This window comes from Lepidothrix coronata, unplaced genomic scaffold, assembly GCF_001604755.1.
Source record: "Lepidothrix coronata isolate B3197 unplaced genomic scaffold, Lepidothrix_coronata-1.0 Scaffold63, whole genome shotgun sequence".
NCBI lineage: Eukaryota > Metazoa > Chordata > Aves > Passeriformes > Pipridae > Lepidothrix > Lepidothrix coronata.
In genome coordinates, this window is record NW_016690243.1 from 283,297 (window position 1) to 297,145 (window position 13,849).

Genomic DNA, 13,849 nt, shown 5'->3' on the forward strand with positions numbered 1-13,849 from the left:
TGGGAAAAGGATGAGGGACCACTTTCTTGGTGCTAACTCTGGCTAAAGTGATATTTATTATGGTCGAACCATAATTAAGAGACATTACAAAGCAGGCTGTTTTTCAGAAACTTGAAGTCAGAGAAACTGTTGAAGGCAGCACAAGGTGTGTTTGTACTGGGCTGTACCATCACTCAAAAACCTCTGGTTGTGTTTTGTAAGGGTTGTATTTTGAGGTTGAAGTAAGCATGAATAAACTTAGTAGAAATATTGTTTATCCTAGGAACAGGAAATTGGTTTAGGAGAACATGAGGGTTTGTAAAGGAAATGTGTTACTGTATTGCATTGCACATTGCTTAACTTGCAATATTTTTTAGGCAGCAACTAATGGTCCATTAATGAACAACTGCACATCAGTTTTAAAGTGCTTTTTTTTCCCAAATGTTTAATCACAGCCAAGTAATGGTAGAGCTAACATGCCCAATCTATAATAGAAAAAGGAGAAAAATAAATAAATAAATAAATAAAATGCAACAAAGGATATAGTTCTGAAATTACCTCCAGCAAGTAACACCAATTCTGAATTAATGTGAGGAAATACTTTAAAAGGACCTTTTTATAAGGTACATTACAGAGAAATAACTTAAACCTGTTGCTTAAACGGGGTAGAATTCAAGTAGTGTAGAGGCCGTTTGGTGTTGAGCAGCTCTGGTGTAACAGGCTGATGGATTTGAAGCTTGTGCAACTAGAGGAGGTGGATCTTTGGAAAACAGATATTTAATGAAAAAAATACAGCTGGTAAGACACCAGTTAAGCAACTATGAAAGCAAAATTGTTTGTTGGAATGGCAGGCTTGTTTGACCTCAGTAAGATATGAGCAGTTCCTGCTAATGACAATTATCAAGCTGCTTTGGGTAGTTATTTTGTGTGTAAGATTTATGAAGAGGGCTAAGTGTGTACAGTTCAATTTTGTTTAGGCTATCCTTGCTTGGCCTTTGCTGTCCCAAGAGGTTATTAGTCCTGTACTAGCAGTGTGGACACCCTTCTCCCTTCTCCACTGTTCTTAACAACAGCTACAGAACCTCTGCAGAGTAATTTCATTCTTTCCAACTTTTTTTTGTTTCTGTTTTTGTTGTTTCTTCCTAGCAGGGTGTAAAATAAAATCTCCTCCACATGTACTATTAAAGTCAGCACGCTCTTCTCTTTGGCTATATATTATACACACCTATATTTTAATAGTGGAAGTGGTCTTAATGATTAAGTGGTTTGGTGGGAGAATTTTTTAATTGGTTTTATCAAATGTATGCAAAGCAAAGCACATGAAAAGAAAAATTCTCTTAAATAATGCTCAGCCTGTGTTTATGAAGGTCATTGCTCTTTTCTTCCACTGTGCTTAGTTTATGGCCTCACTTTTTTTCTTTTTCTCTTGTGCTCCATTTTCCACCATGAACAGCATGTGCAACTTCCCAGTTTAGCTTCAGGTAAACAACCCTGGGAGCTGTCATGTCCCTGACAGCAAGTACAAGAACATTTACTCTAGAAGGTAACGTGCTCTTCTTGACCTTTGTTGGGAAGGAGAGATTGTGTCCTCTTCCTCATAGAGGTTGGTACCAACTTACCTCCTGTTCCAGCCTGAACTCCAAAGGAGCTGAAGAACTAGTTTGGGATCTTTGAAGGAAATAGCACACTCTTCTCCCACTTGCCCTCAGAGGGCAAAGAGAGAAGAGCTTATGCAGTATCTTGCCTGGGCTCTTTGGGACAGGCAGTGTGGTGGTGGTAGCTGGGTACTGATGGCAGAAGCTGTTTCGACAAGTAGTGTGGCCCAGGGTGGGGGCAGTCAGTCCACTGACTTATTTTTCCTTCAAAGTGCTCCAGGTGTTTGTATCAGCAGCTTCCATATGTCCTGTCTACTACATGCTCCTGCTGTATTTACCTTGTTCTTTCCTGAAATGTCTCCTTGTCTGCTCAGTCCAGCTTGGCACCTTCTAACTCCAACAATGACCCTAAAACATTAACACTAATAATTGTGCAAGCTTTGAAGCATGCACTGATTCTAATGACATAGTAGTTCTGCTGATTTTTCTGTATCATCTTGTTTATGTAGATAACAGAGTCTCCCACATGGTATGTCTGCTACTCTGAGTAACATCCTGAAAAAGAGTGATCCTTGGCATGCCTCCTTGGGCTTGGCCACACTCTGCAGCAGCCCTGGCCAGATTTGTACAAATGGAGAGTGGGCTGTGTGAGAAAAGGGATAAACAGCATGAGGTGAATGACTTGAGGGGATAGGGGGAATGGAGATGGGATTCAGAAGTGATGCTATGTCAATATACATTTAGTTTTCCATTGTTATAAATGCTAAACCAAGCAGAGCTTAGTGGCAGAGAAACAGTGACATGGCAGAATTGAAACTCGAGGATATCCAGAATGCTCTGTGAGCAGGAGACATTGGTTTGTGGAGAAAATCAGGCAGCAAAAGGAGGTGTCCTCACAGACAGAAACAGACCCAGATAAGTGCTAGAAGACAAACAAGAATAAAAGTACAGCATGAGGGACCAGGAGAGAAAAAAAACCCAGATATTGCAGAGGAAATGTGTAAAGAGGGACAGAAAGTATGCAATGGGGGCAGAGCTAGAGGGAAACAAGAATGATACAGGGTGAGTTCCAGTGCTCGTGGGCTCAGTCAGACCCAGCGCCACCTTGAGCGTCACGCCCAGCACTCAGCCAGAGGCCGCTGCAGGACGGCGGCGCAGCTCCAGCTGCTGCCACGGGATGCCCAGAAGAGTTTAGTTCAAGCCTTGCTGTAGGGCCTTCACAGCTGTAGGGCTCAGGCAGTGCGAGGGACCCAGAGCCGAGCAGAACCCACTCAGCTGTGCAGCGTTTGAGCTCCGCAGCACCACCTAGTGCCGCCCAGCCAGCTCTGACAAGCCATTTTACCCAGTGGTTTTGTAATAAATAGAATGTAGTTACTAAAATTACGTCCGTGTTTTGGAGATCCAGCAATGACTCAAGTAGAAGTAGCAGAACTGGTCTGCAGTGACTGCCCCATGGGGACAGGGGTGCTGTAATGTGTCGTATAGGCAGGGCTTTTGGGGTTTTGTTTGTTTGTTTGTTTGTTTTTATTTATTTAAAGAAAAAAATAATCTAAAACACCTGTATCACTAGAAGAATACTTTAGTGCACAAAGACAGCAGCGGACAGTACCTGGCCTAACTCTGGGGCTGCCCTTGTTTTTAACAGCCTAGTGAGACATCAAAGACTAGAAGCAAACCCTTCCCCCCAACAGTCCAAATATAAAACTTCTTGTACAAATATATTTTTCTTTATAGTAAGTAATCACTCTTAAAATACATAATTCCCTTAGCAAAAGTTTGCAACAATATTAAAATAAATAAAATATCCTAAAGAACATTCCGTTCCATAATAAAACTGCAAACCAAAAGAGTATAAAAATTAATTTCATTATTCAAATCTACTTCTAAGAGTTTTCTTTCTTCTTTTTTTTTTTTTTTGTTAGGCCAAAGTAAAAAGCATGTAAAGGTGCCAGACCTATGCAGTTCCACTGGCGGAAGTCCTACCTTTTGCTAGATACTGATGTCAGCCTGCACTAATCCCACTGCGAGTGTGTGCAGGGTCGGGTTGACAGCTCCTAGGTTTTAAAAGGAAATACCAGTTCTCCCTTAACTCCAGAGACAAGACAGATGTTGACTGGCTTCCAAGTCAATATCCTCTTTTCTTTCATTCTCACCTACACACGTGGCATTTGGCCTTTCCTGCTAAGTTGAAATTACAGTTGCTGCATGGAAAACAAAAAGGAGGAAGTTTTCTGTGTGCCTTGCTGATAGTGTCCCTTAATTCGTTTGCAGGAAGTGAATCCAACAAAGCTGATTTTTCTATTTTCCACCCAGGTTTGGTTATTTTTTTTGCATTCCTCACTGCTTGTCTTGTCCTCTCACCCCAGCAAGAACATTTCTAAAAGGTTTCTGAAACAATTATGTCAGGCTAGGCAGGTTACTTCTGCTTGCCATCTCGTTTGTACCAAATTAGAGCAGCTTTTGAAAGGAAATCTGGTTTCATCGTTGTAAGTGGCAAAACTTCAAAGAATGTACTAACTTGCACATGATTAACCACAGAAGGGAAGTAATTCCCACACGCTCATGTGGTCACTGCAGTGAACACCTCCTTCAAGGTTCAATCTGTGCATGGCTCCTGCAGGTTCAGAAGTGCTGGTCCTGTCATCATAGGGCGCTGCTGACCATTCACTCCACAAAGAGAGTGTCTACACAGTGTCTCACAGCCTTGTCTCCTGCACTTCTTCCTCTGTCTCCTCCTGCAAGGCAGTGATTTGGGGTCGAGGTTTGCGTTTGCTGGAGTTTCTGTGGTGTGCTGGGAGTAGCTTAAGGCGATCGGCGTGGCTGATGGCCTGCCTGAAGGAGCTCTTTTCGTTCAGCAGCTTCTGAATGGACTCGTACTGCCGCAACTTATTGTCCTCAATTACCTGAAGGAACATATCACTCAGTTAAATGCTCAGTGGTGGTGCTGACAGAATTCAGCTAGTGCAAGTACTGGAGCAGGGAAGAGATATGAATGCATAGCAAACATCTTCTAACAAAAAAAGCGCAATTTACAATTCCAATTTCTAATTCCTAGTTTGCAATTTCTAATTACATCCACAAAAATATACATTAAAATTTTAACATGTGGAAAAGGTGCCTATTGCCCAAGTCAAAAAATGCCGCTGGCCTTGCTGGTTTCTCCTTGTGACTTAGTTTTACCTCTGAGTCCATTTGTTGAAGTCTTCAAGGACTGTGGCATTTTCCTGGCACTGCTAAACCACCCAGTTAAGAAAGTGTTAACTGCAGAAAATAGTTATATCACAAGCAGAGGGAGAAGGCTGCCAGCAAGGTGCCAGGCCTTCTCTACTTTCTTCTTCCCAAACAAGGAAGTGCTGCTCACTTCTGTTTGAAGGAGACAACAGGTTTGCCCTGTAAGGCTGTGCCAGCCTCTCCTGTCAAACAGGAGACAGGGAAAAATCAGGCTCCTTTGCTGGCACTGCCATGGGGTGAGGGTGAGGACACAGGTCTGACAGGAAAGAACTTCTAGCATCTCTGTTGCTAAAATGTGGTCTGGAGGGTTGGAAATCTGTTCCAGGCAGAGGCAGCCTGGTTGCCAGGGACTGTGGGCTGGAGGTGAGGCTGAAGTCCAGCACAAATAGAGGAGCAGCACATCCAAAAGGATGCACAACCTGCCTATTGACTAGCCTGCTTCAACTTCAGGCTGTTCTTCCTGATGTGCTAATGCACCCCATCAAATACGGGAAATGATGTTTCCCTCTTCACAAAATGAAGATCCCCTTTTATAAAAGAGTGAAGGAAATACAGAGGAAGAAACCTTATTTTTAAGAACAATTGCATTACTTGCCTTTTCTTTCCTTTACTAACCATTTTATATAACAAAAGAAATACCCCATGACACTTTGTCCCCATGATTAAACATGAAAGGAATATTTACATGGCTTCTTGAAAGAAACCAGCAATTCCGATCATCAGATGTTTTCTTAGGAAATCTCTCTTCCCCAAGCAGCCCCCTATTGCTCTAGTACAGCCATTTCTGCATTTGCACTTGTAAAGCTCTGTGAGATGCTGAGACTTTTCTGGAGCTCCTGAGCCAATAAAAAATAAAAGGCACCTGGATCAGCAGCTGGATAACCTACCCAACTTTCCTTCTGGTTGACAGAGGGAATCCTGCTCCTCCAGAACATGACCCAGCCCATCTGAACACAGGTGATTGTGACAGCTCAGGTGAAAGAGCAAAAGGAGGTTGCGCAACTGCCCTGAATGACTTCCATCAATTAGAAAACATCATAATTTCCACTTGGTGCATTTTGCATGTTCATCAAATGTAATGAAACAACAGCAAATGAGCCTATGAGAAATGCTCACCAAAAATCGCTGGCACTCCAGCATCGCCTCCAGCCTGTGTTCGGAGAGTATCACCGTGCAGTTGGCAAACGCGTGCTTCAGGGTCTTCCTGATCACTTGGGAAGTTCTGAAAGGCAAACATTGGCATTCAGACTGCAATGTGCATGCCCACAACTGTATTGATCCTATGTAACAGTCTGGCTGCGTGTTGCAAAGCTCACATGCACGGACACCAGCGCTCTGCAGTGCCTCAGCATGCTGCATCTCTGCTCTCAAAGTACCTATTAGCCATAAAGTTAAGGTTGTAACCAGGCTTCTCTGATCCCCCATGCAGAATTACTAACATATATTACTGAAATCAGATTTAGTAACAGACCAAACAAGTTACAAAAGGCCTCTTTAGATGGTGCTGCCTCACTGATTTTCTTATTTTGTATTAGAAGACAGAATAAATGAACAAAACATACACAGGGTCCAGGTGAGCACTTGGTTCATCGAGCAGCAAGATTTTAGCTTTGCTGAGAACCGACCGGGCAAGGCACATCAGCTGTTTGTGGCCATGACTCAGGACACAGCCTCCATCAACAAGAACAAAATCAAGCTTGCCTGGAAACTGCTCAATTACAGACTTCAGCCCAACCTGCCAGAAAGAAAAAAGACAGGAAGAACTGGTGAGATATAGTTACTGCAGATTGTGGCAATGTACGTCGTTGGAAATGCTAAGGAAAGTGATTTTTGAAAGGAAAACAGGCCTCTTTAGTCACTAGGAGGTTAAAAAGAAATGACCAAAATTCATATGCTACATTACAGAAACAGAGAAAATAACCCCACTCACCAAGACCACTATCTCTACAGCTCTGAGAGTGTTTCCAAATGCTCCTTTTGCTACCCCAAAGGCCTTGTGCACTTTGTTTATACTAATGGCATTAGGGCTTCCCTCTGGCACTGTGACAAAGCATTTAGAGGGATGCCCATGCCAAGTAAAGCTGCTGCCTTTGGACTAGAAGCCAGAGTCCAGCCCAGGAGATGTTTTCTGACTGTTTCTTCCAGTGCTCCTGTTTGCTCTCATTGGGAGATATACACCCCAAAAAAAAGATTTCCATCTTCCACAGATGTGGAACACAAACTGCATTCCTTGACCTTATCAGCAGCATTTACAGAGGCATTTTTGTAAAATATGAGAACTAAGAAACATATGTGAGTTGTACTGCTCCAAAAAACATTATAAAAATGCAATGCAATCCCAGTAATTTATTAAGAGCCCCCTCTTGGATTTTTTAAATATTACTGATCTGCAATTAGTTTGCATTCTATGCAAAACAAAAAATTGGAATTCCTACTTTGTGTTTCCATTTTACATGGGTACCACATTAAACTGTGGTTTGTGGGAACATGTTGAGTTTCTGAAGAGGTCATGCTTAAATTTCTAAGCAAACTGAGGCCAGTGCTTTTTTCCTTGCTTCTCTTTTGAACACATCATGTCCTTTAATGAAATTTTGCATCTAATGGCTGGAAAAGTTGCTTTCTTCTTAAAACTGCACAAGGTGTCTCCATGTACCCATAGGGTCCAGACAGCTGATTGCAAGAGTAAAACTTAGCCTCACAGGTTGACACAAGTCTGACAGATTCAAGTGCTGAAATATGGGGGCAATAAAAAATGAAACATCAGACAAGGCCTTGCTCTCTGCAGTTGGTTTGAGGAGCATAAAAAGCTGATGCTGATCTCAGCAGGATCCTTAAAATCCTCAGCAGACAACGTGACTCAGGAATAAGCTGACAGTTAATTTCTGTGCCGTGCTCCCAAGTTACATTGACTCACTGCCACTAATGAGACTGACTTCAAGAGCATGATCTTGGTAAACAATCCAATTGCTCCTAGTAAAAAGCATTACAGCTCTTTTTCTTTTCTATTTGCTTTGCACTCCTGGCTGTGCAATGAAAACCTCAGTGTTACATATGGATTTGCCAAACTCCTTAATGATAAACACTTAATTTATTTTTTTTCATGCCATTGTAAATGAGGTTTAGTTCTTTAAAATTCCAAGCTCAATTCACATGCACACTGGAAACAATCCTCAAAAGCAGGAGAGTTTGTCTTCTTCAAGAGAGAAGATGTTGATCCATTTTTTCCCCAGCCTCAAAGAAGCAGAGAAGCAGCACTGAGCACCCTGTTACCTTTGCTAGGACTTTAAGAAAAGCTGCTGTCACACCACCTAAACAAAAATGTCATGATGTTTTTATTTGACAGTAAATTACTCACAGAAAGTGTCTACTTTCCCTTTTTCCAAATGTAGGGAAGAAATAACATAAACCCAAGAGAGCAAGCAGAGACAGAGTTTTAACCTCCTGGATGGGAAAGGAGGAAGTTTTCAGATTAAGTCTCACACTTGTAAGCATTTTCTGATACTTGAGACTTGCAATGAACAATGAAAATGGCACCAATTCATGGTTAAGTCTGTATTAATTAGGTCATCTGTATCCTGGAAAAAGTCATCTGCTTCCTAGTCTGCAGTCTTTCTCTCCTGTAATGCTCACCTGCCTTTCCCCAGGCATTATGGACACCTCTGCAATCTATAAAGTACCACCAGAGCCAACAGGTGGCACCTGACAACTGCAATACATGGGGATCAGTGCAATGTGGAAACAGAATACGGCCCTTAAACTTGGGGACTTTGAAAACAAAAATATTGCTAAAATGTCAACATAAAATTAGAGGAAAACCTTCAGGTTTCTGAAATCTAATATTTCATAATTCTTATTTTCCATGACAGAGAAGGCTCCCATGATACAAGCAGTACGTAAGCCTAAATGCCTTGTCAGAGAGTGCTCCTCTCAGCTGGCTTCACATTGGCGTGAGAATTGCAATAACTATATTTATAACTAATAAGAAATATTTTTTATAGCACAGCATTATCTTTCCTCTGCACTTTTTTCCTAAGACTTTACATAAATGTAAAATATGACAATCATTTGACCTACACTGCACCCTTCTGTAACCACATCACCAGAGGGAGACAAATAACACTGAACAGGTTTACCTCCTCAGCAACTTTCCATATTTCTTCATCATTCCACTGCCCATAAGGATCCAAATTCATCCGGAAAGTTCCAGAAAATATGAACACTTTCTACAAGAGAAAATATAGATATATGTAGATAGTTAACTCGAAACATTGTATCAAGCATTGGAAATTGTAAAGCATACAGAGAAAAGAATAACCTTCTGCAATTACCAAATACAGCTTACTGCAGGTTTTTAATTTTTTTAAAACATTGTTCCAAAAAGAGTGATTTTGAAAATCCTTATATAATAAGGTTTAGGCAACTGTCTTAAAAAAATCTTAACCAAACTTATCTGAAAACGAGCAAAACCCTAATTTCAGCAATTTTCAGAATAAAATATTTCCTGTATTTTCATTTTGAAATAAGCCTTTTAAAAACTAGTTTTAATGCTTCAGTATGTCAAACATATTCAAACATAAAAAACCCCTCGTTAAACCACAATTTTGTTTGGAGAGAAAAAAACTATTGGATATGTGTCAAAATTCGGGGACACTGTCCTAAATTGTTTTTCATCAATGAATTTCCCTTTTTCTAATCAAATGTAGCCAAATATGTATTTCAGCATAATTCCCTGACATTTACCATGTCCCAGTCCTATCTGAAAAGAGGTTTTCTTTCCCTCACACTATCACGTCACTGAGATGTGACAGAGCACGACCAGGTTCATGGTTGCAGCAGCAACAACCTACTCTCCCTGCTCTGTCTCACGCCCGCCTTCTGCTGCACAGCATGAGGAGGACGCGCATTTTCTGGCACTGAGAATGCACCCTTCTTGCACAGAAGGTTACTACTCTCTTCTGCTTTCCCATCAGGACAAGCAGATTTAAGTGAACATCCCTTAGATACATGTTTTGTGGCTCAAAAAGCAATGATTCAGACAAATTAAATATTTGTTTAATCTCGTTTTACATGGGGTGGGTGTGTCAGATTCTGATGGAAATGAGATTCTTCGAGGGACACTGAGGCTGTACAACATTTCTTAACAAGCCATTGTTTTCTATGCTGTAAGGTACACCTGCTGTTTGTAGCAGGGAGAACTTGCTCTCAAAGAATTTAAGTGTCTGGTTGAGAAATACGACTATTTGCTTGCTCTTTCCTTGTACGTCACAAATACCAAGAGGAAAGATTTGAGACAATTATTTTCCTCTGTCTTTTTAAATAAAATATTTATTTAGAGAAAACATATTGAAATGCAAGTGATTCACAGCCACATAAATTCTTGGAGTCTTGGTAGTCAAATGCTACCAAAAGCAATGAATGAGTAGCTGTACCAGCAGAAAATAGCTGAGAGAACACAATTAGCAAGTGTTTTCCCAGAGTTTGGTTTGTCTAACACAATTTCCATTTGACCTAACATGGGAATTTGGCATTCCTTCATCGCTTTCCAAGTGATTTAAACACACATTTATATTAATCGTTTAATTATGATTAATTAAAAGTTTTAATGTTGCAGAGGAAAATAAATTACATTAATTAATTTGCTTATTAAGATATGTACGCCATTGCCAACTTATTTGGTGCAAGAGAGAAGGAAGTACCTGATTCAAGAGACCAGAGGAGAAAAGGAGCTGCACTGTGGTGCCCTGCAGTCAGTGGGATGGGTTGAAGTGCAATGAGACCTTCACTGCATGGCCAGCAATACACTGACTGAGCTGCAGCAGAGGCAGCAGCACAGAGAGCTAAAAATTATATCATTGAAGTATTTTTTGTAGAGACAAGGCAGAAAGAGTAGACTCTTTCCTTTATAATTGTTCTCCTTAATAGCAGTGAAAGCTTTGATGAAGTACAGCGTAGTCCTTTTCCCATGTCCTACACTGGTTAGGTGGCATGAGCGGGGTGACATATTTGCAGCAGGATTAGGTTCTTCCAAGTAATGGGTGTGGTAGAAACAACAATGCTGTGGAAACAGTGTCAGACATGGGTTTGTTCACACTGTGAGCGCAATACATTTAACTAATGGAACAAGTATTTTCATTTCTCAGTGGTAAAGAACAGTTAACTGAAAAAACCAGTTCTGAAGATAGGGCTGAATAACATTCCTGCTGAAGTACAGTAGGCAGAGCAATAAAGGGTACAACTTTCTTCAGAAGCTGCTGCTATTTCTAATAACTGTGCTTTTGAGAACCAGGGCACTAAAAGCAAGCTATTCCCAACAGCAGGCTTGGTTGGTTTTTTTTTCCCCACAAGGTAAATATTTCATTGTCCTGAATTCTGGTACTTCTCTCTTCGTTTCAACACCTCCTTCCTCCCAGCTCATTAGAAACCACATAGGGTTCACTTGAGTAAATACCATGTGAGTCACACAGGCAGTTTAGAGTCTACTTACAAAGGGAAGCAGAAATAAATCTTTACATATTCTTAAAAACTAGAAGTCTAAAGTGAAAAAAAATACCAAGTGAATCCCAAAGACTTATGTTGTTCATAAATACGGAAGAAGTAGAAATAAGGAGAGCATTGGAAGGGGCAATGGATGGCTGGGGAAACTGGCAGCAAATCTACCAGGTCTTCTAGGTCACTTGTTCAGATTCACACAGGATGATAATGGGTGTGATCATACAACAAATGGTTTCTTAGACCTGACATCTACCCATAAGCAAAACACTCTGGAACATAAATATAGTCATGTTTATGTTCTGACCACCCCAAATATTGTAACTCAATCCCTCTGAAGGGCATTAATCCCCATCAGCAGCTACACCCATCGCCTGCCAGCAATAAACTTCCTAAGCGATTTAAGTGTTATGTGGAAAATCAAGACCCTGAAGTATCTCAGCAATTGCATACAGAAGAGTTAAGGATCAGTTGACAAAAGGTTGCTAAGGAGTGAGAGTATCCTAGCTGTGAGTAGCTGCTGCTGCTACCTGTGTGCGGGTCCTCAGAAAGACCCATGGCCCCTTCTTCCCACATGCCCCAGGGCTGGAGAACAAATGCAACGTCAGCTGGAACCAGATAGCAGCTCCAGGCACAGAGAAATTACAGAGTAACAACAGCATGACATCCACGCAGCCTTCTGTGCTTTGTCCATATTATAGCAACAATATCAACATGAAACAAAATCGAGTTACTATGTGAATGCTTTAGTATTAGGTGCGGAATTAGAGGGTTTGTTTTCAGTAAGTGTCCTTTAGGGACTTCACATGGACATTAAAATATCGACAGGCAAGAATAAGAGCACAGGAGCAAGGAAAACCTGAAAGTTTTTTGGGACCTGTTCTGTAACGTTCTCCCTTGGAGATGCCAAAACATCTGCCTCCCACGGAGCTTAATGGTAAACGTAAGTGCTGTGCTCCTGGCAACACTGAACCCATGATGCAGAAAGCCACCTATATACTGCCCAAAACGAACCCATGGGGTTATTAACTACTGTCCCCAGTTGCTCTGTGTATAGGTCTGATGCAGCAGACGCTCCCCAATACGGTGATACCGACTCATCCCAATGCCCTGCAGGAACCCAGCCTCTGCAGGACCCTCTGTGGGACCACCCTGGGGAGCAGCACTACTCAGCAGCTGCACTGGACATGAGTGGGCAGGCACACTGCAAAACAGCCAACCTCCAAAAGTGAGCAGCCCTGAAGGGTACAGACAGACAGAGACAGAATCAATGAACAGTGTGATAGCTGCTGAAAAACTGGAACTTCAAATACAAAAGTCGTGAAATTTCACTTCTTCAGTAAAAGAAAGGAGCAAAACTGATTTGATTTTTTTTTGTCATCTGGCAGTCCCACAAACTATAGTAATCTTGTACTCTATGCTAAGTTTGATTTTAACTCTATATGGAATATTTACATGTAGAAAACAGTGTAAGATTTTCCAGAATGCAGTGGAAGAACACTCAAGTAAACATCAGAAATCATCCCCTTTCTTGGAGCTAGCAGCATGGGTGTCAGCTTTCTGATCATTTATGTTAATGGGAAATTGGCTGCAAGTTTCCTGTTTCCATTCAAAGCCAAATTTCTAAAGACATTGACTAACATCTGACTCTGTTAAATACTTCAGGATGCAATCTGCATGAGGACCTGTATACAAGAGAGCCTCAGTGTGATGAAGTCAAATGCAGCTGAAGTCCTCTCCCTGGAAATGTAGTGGGCAAATGCCTGCAGAAGCATCATCAGAAAGGTCTGTCCAGAAAGAAGGGATGATGGGTGCAAAGGTACAGCCTGGTGTTGCTGGTGCAATTGTTCAGCAGGAGAATGACAAACAGCCTGTAGGAGCAGCGCTGTGAGTAGGCTGTGCTTCAGAACCACGGCCGTGTGAGAAGGTACAGGAAGAAACTTCCATGTGGGTGCTTCAGGAAACATATTTTACCCCTTCACACCACTACAAGGCACTGACAGCCAGATTTAAGATACTGAAAGAAACAGGGGTTTTGCCTTTGCTCCAGCTCAGTGTAATCCCTGACCACACTGCATGGAGCAGACAGCAGTGTCTTAGAACACTGTCTGTGCTGTGCGGTTGTGCAACAGTGAGGTTCCCACGGAGGAAAAGCACTTCTTTTCTACTAAATTGGGAAACTTAGGGTTAAGGAAGAGAAGGAGAGTGTTGGAAAGTTTTCAAGAGGAAGCATGCCTCAGGTAGAGCTCCATTCTCCTTTTGTTAGCAAAGACTCTCCTGGAGACAGCGAATATCCAGGTGTTGCTGGAGGCAAGCCTCCCAGGAAAGGAAAGGCAACTTTTTTTTTTCCATTCTGAAGCTGTAGGTGAATGGCTAAGAACAAAAGGCTCCCTCTGTTCTGCCGGGAAAGGCAGGGTGGCATATGCAATTTCTCTTTCCTGCTGGGAAAGTGCTGCTGAAAACTTCATTTTGTTCTGAATGTGGGAACTTTTGAGGCATAATGTGCAGTTCTTTGGCAAGGCTTTGGGACAAGAGCTGTGAGCTGAAGCATGCAA

General features: G+C 41.7%; 1 protein-coding gene across 1 annotated transcript in view; it reads right to left on the reverse strand.

The window, feature by feature from the left end:
• Window positions 1–3,462: 3,462 nt before the first annotated feature.
• CFTR (cystic fibrosis transmembrane conductance regulator) overlaps window positions 3,463–13,849 on the reverse strand; it is a 75,740-nt gene continuing 65,353 nt past the window's right edge. Inside the window, exons 24-27 of the mRNA XM_017817796.1 lie at window positions 8,939–9,028; window positions 6,368–6,540; window positions 5,922–6,027; window positions 3,463–4,477 (exon numbers count right to left, since the gene is read on the reverse strand). Coding sequence (XP_017673285.1) covers window positions 4,271–4,477; window positions 5,922–6,027; window positions 6,368–6,540; window positions 8,939–9,028 — 576 coding nt within the window. The 3' untranslated portion in view covers window positions 3,463–4,270. The remainder of the gene's footprint in view (window positions 4,478–5,921; window positions 6,028–6,367; window positions 6,541–8,938; window positions 9,029–13,849) is intronic.